General features: G+C 38.2%; 1 protein-coding gene across 1 annotated transcript; it reads right to left on the bottom strand.

The window, feature by feature from the left end:
• Window positions 1–1,427, bottom strand: LOC114480547 (gastrula zinc finger protein XlCGF8.2DB-like). Its single transcript, XM_028474781.1, has one exon. The coding sequence runs from the start codon at window positions 1,315–1,317 to the stop codon at window positions 223–225; it is 1,095 nt and encodes a 364-aa protein (XP_028330582.1). The 5' UTR covers window positions 1,318–1,427; the 3' UTR covers window positions 1–222.
• Window positions 1,428–1,689: the final 262 nt, after the last annotated feature.

Here is a 1,689-nt window from a genome sequence, read left to right as displayed (position 1 = left end):
TAAAAATACCGTTATGTTAACTTGCTTAAAAAAACTGACTTACAAAACTCGAACTACACTTCAATCTTCAACTATACCTAAATCTACGTCACTAAAAAAACAACTACAAAAAATGAACTAATAAGAAAATATTTACTCCACACATCACATTTGAAAGTCTTTTCTTATGTGTGGACTCTGTTGTGGACCTTTAGTTCAGACTTTTATTTAAAAATTCCTTTGTCAAACATCACCTTTGAATGGTTTCTCTTCTCTGTGAATTCTCACATGTGACTGCAGGGAATCCTTACGAGCAAAACATTTACTACAAACATCACATCTGAACAGTTTTTCTCCTGTGTGGATTTTCATGTGTCTCATACAGGTGAGTTTACTGTTGAAATATTTACTACAAACATCACATTTAAATGTTTTTTCTCCTGTGTGGATTTTCATGTGTAACTGCAGGTAATCCTTACGGGAAAAACATTTCTTACAAACATCACATTTGAACGGTTTTTCCCCAGTGTGGGTTCTCCTGTGTGACTGAAGGACAGCTTTAAAAATAAAACATTTTCTACAAATATCACATTTAAATGGTTTCTCTCCTGTGTGGATTCTCATGTGTACCTTAAGACCGATTTTACGAGTAAAACATTTACTACATACATCACATTGGAAGGGTTTCTCTCCTGTGTGGACTATCATGTGTTGCTTGAGGTGAGACTTTTGAAGAAAACATTTACTACAAAAATCACATTTAAATGGTTGTTCTCCTGTGTGGATTCTCATGTGTGAATGCAGGTAATCCTTACGGATAAAACATTTATTACAAAAATCACATTTAAATGGTTTTTCTCCTGTGTGGATTCTCATGTGTGGCTGCAGGTAATCCTTACGTGAAAAACATTTACTGCAAACATCACATTTAAATGGTTTCTCTCCAGTGTGGATTCTCTGTTTTGAAGATGCACTGAGTGATGGTTTCTCACCACCCACACATTCAGATGTCATTTTTACCTGAATCTTCTTTTTTGAAGAAATCTGTTGAAATGAACTAATCTGTGTTTTGGAAGATTTATTTCCTATTTCAGCATTTTTACTTGAGTCAGACATCTTTCTCTTTTTCCTGGTGGAGTCAAAGTCAGCTTCAGTTTCAGACACTGACAGAGGTTTCTGCCAACAGCCTTCATCATCATCATCATCATCACTACTATCTTCAGCCTGAGGCGAGTCTGTTTCTGTTCCATCAGGACCTTGTAGTACTAAACTGCTTGGTTCTGGGTTCTGAGCTGCTTCTGGTCCTTTGCTGTTAATTCCCACACTTTGTATTTTCATTAATTCATCTAAAGTGCAGGTTGAAGGTTCCTCCTTTATGTTGATTTCTGTTAGTTGTCTCCAGTGTAGCTGGGAGGCCTGAGACTTCTCCTCTTCATCTTCACATTTAACAGGACAAGCAGCACTGTTTGTCTCCTGCTGCACATAAAGCTGCTTTTCCTCCTGACCTTCACTGAGCATCTCTGGTTCCTCCTTTATGTGTTGACGCTCTGGGAGCAGCTGCTCCACATTCTTCCTCTCACTGAAAACACAATCAGTGACTGACGGCTGCTGGAGCTGTAATCTGTGCAGATGAACGTTGGGCGTGAAGGCAGCCAGCACAAGTTTTTCTGTTTGATCTGTATTTGGAACAGATTGGGAACCTAATTGTCT

This window comes from Gouania willdenowi, chromosome 3 (assembly GCF_900634775.1).
Source record: "Gouania willdenowi chromosome 3, fGouWil2.1, whole genome shotgun sequence".
Lineage (NCBI taxonomy): Eukaryota > Metazoa > Chordata > Actinopteri > Blenniiformes > Gobiesocidae > Gouania > Gouania willdenowi.
The sequence above is the reverse complement of the archived record's forward strand: the minus strand, read 5'-3'. Positions and strand labels throughout refer to the sequence as shown.

Coding starts and splice junctions, on each gene's coding strand:
- LOC114480547 (XM_028474781.1), bottom strand. CDS start 1,317: ATGAAAATACAAAGTGTGGGAATTAACAGCAAAGGACCAGAAGCAGCT.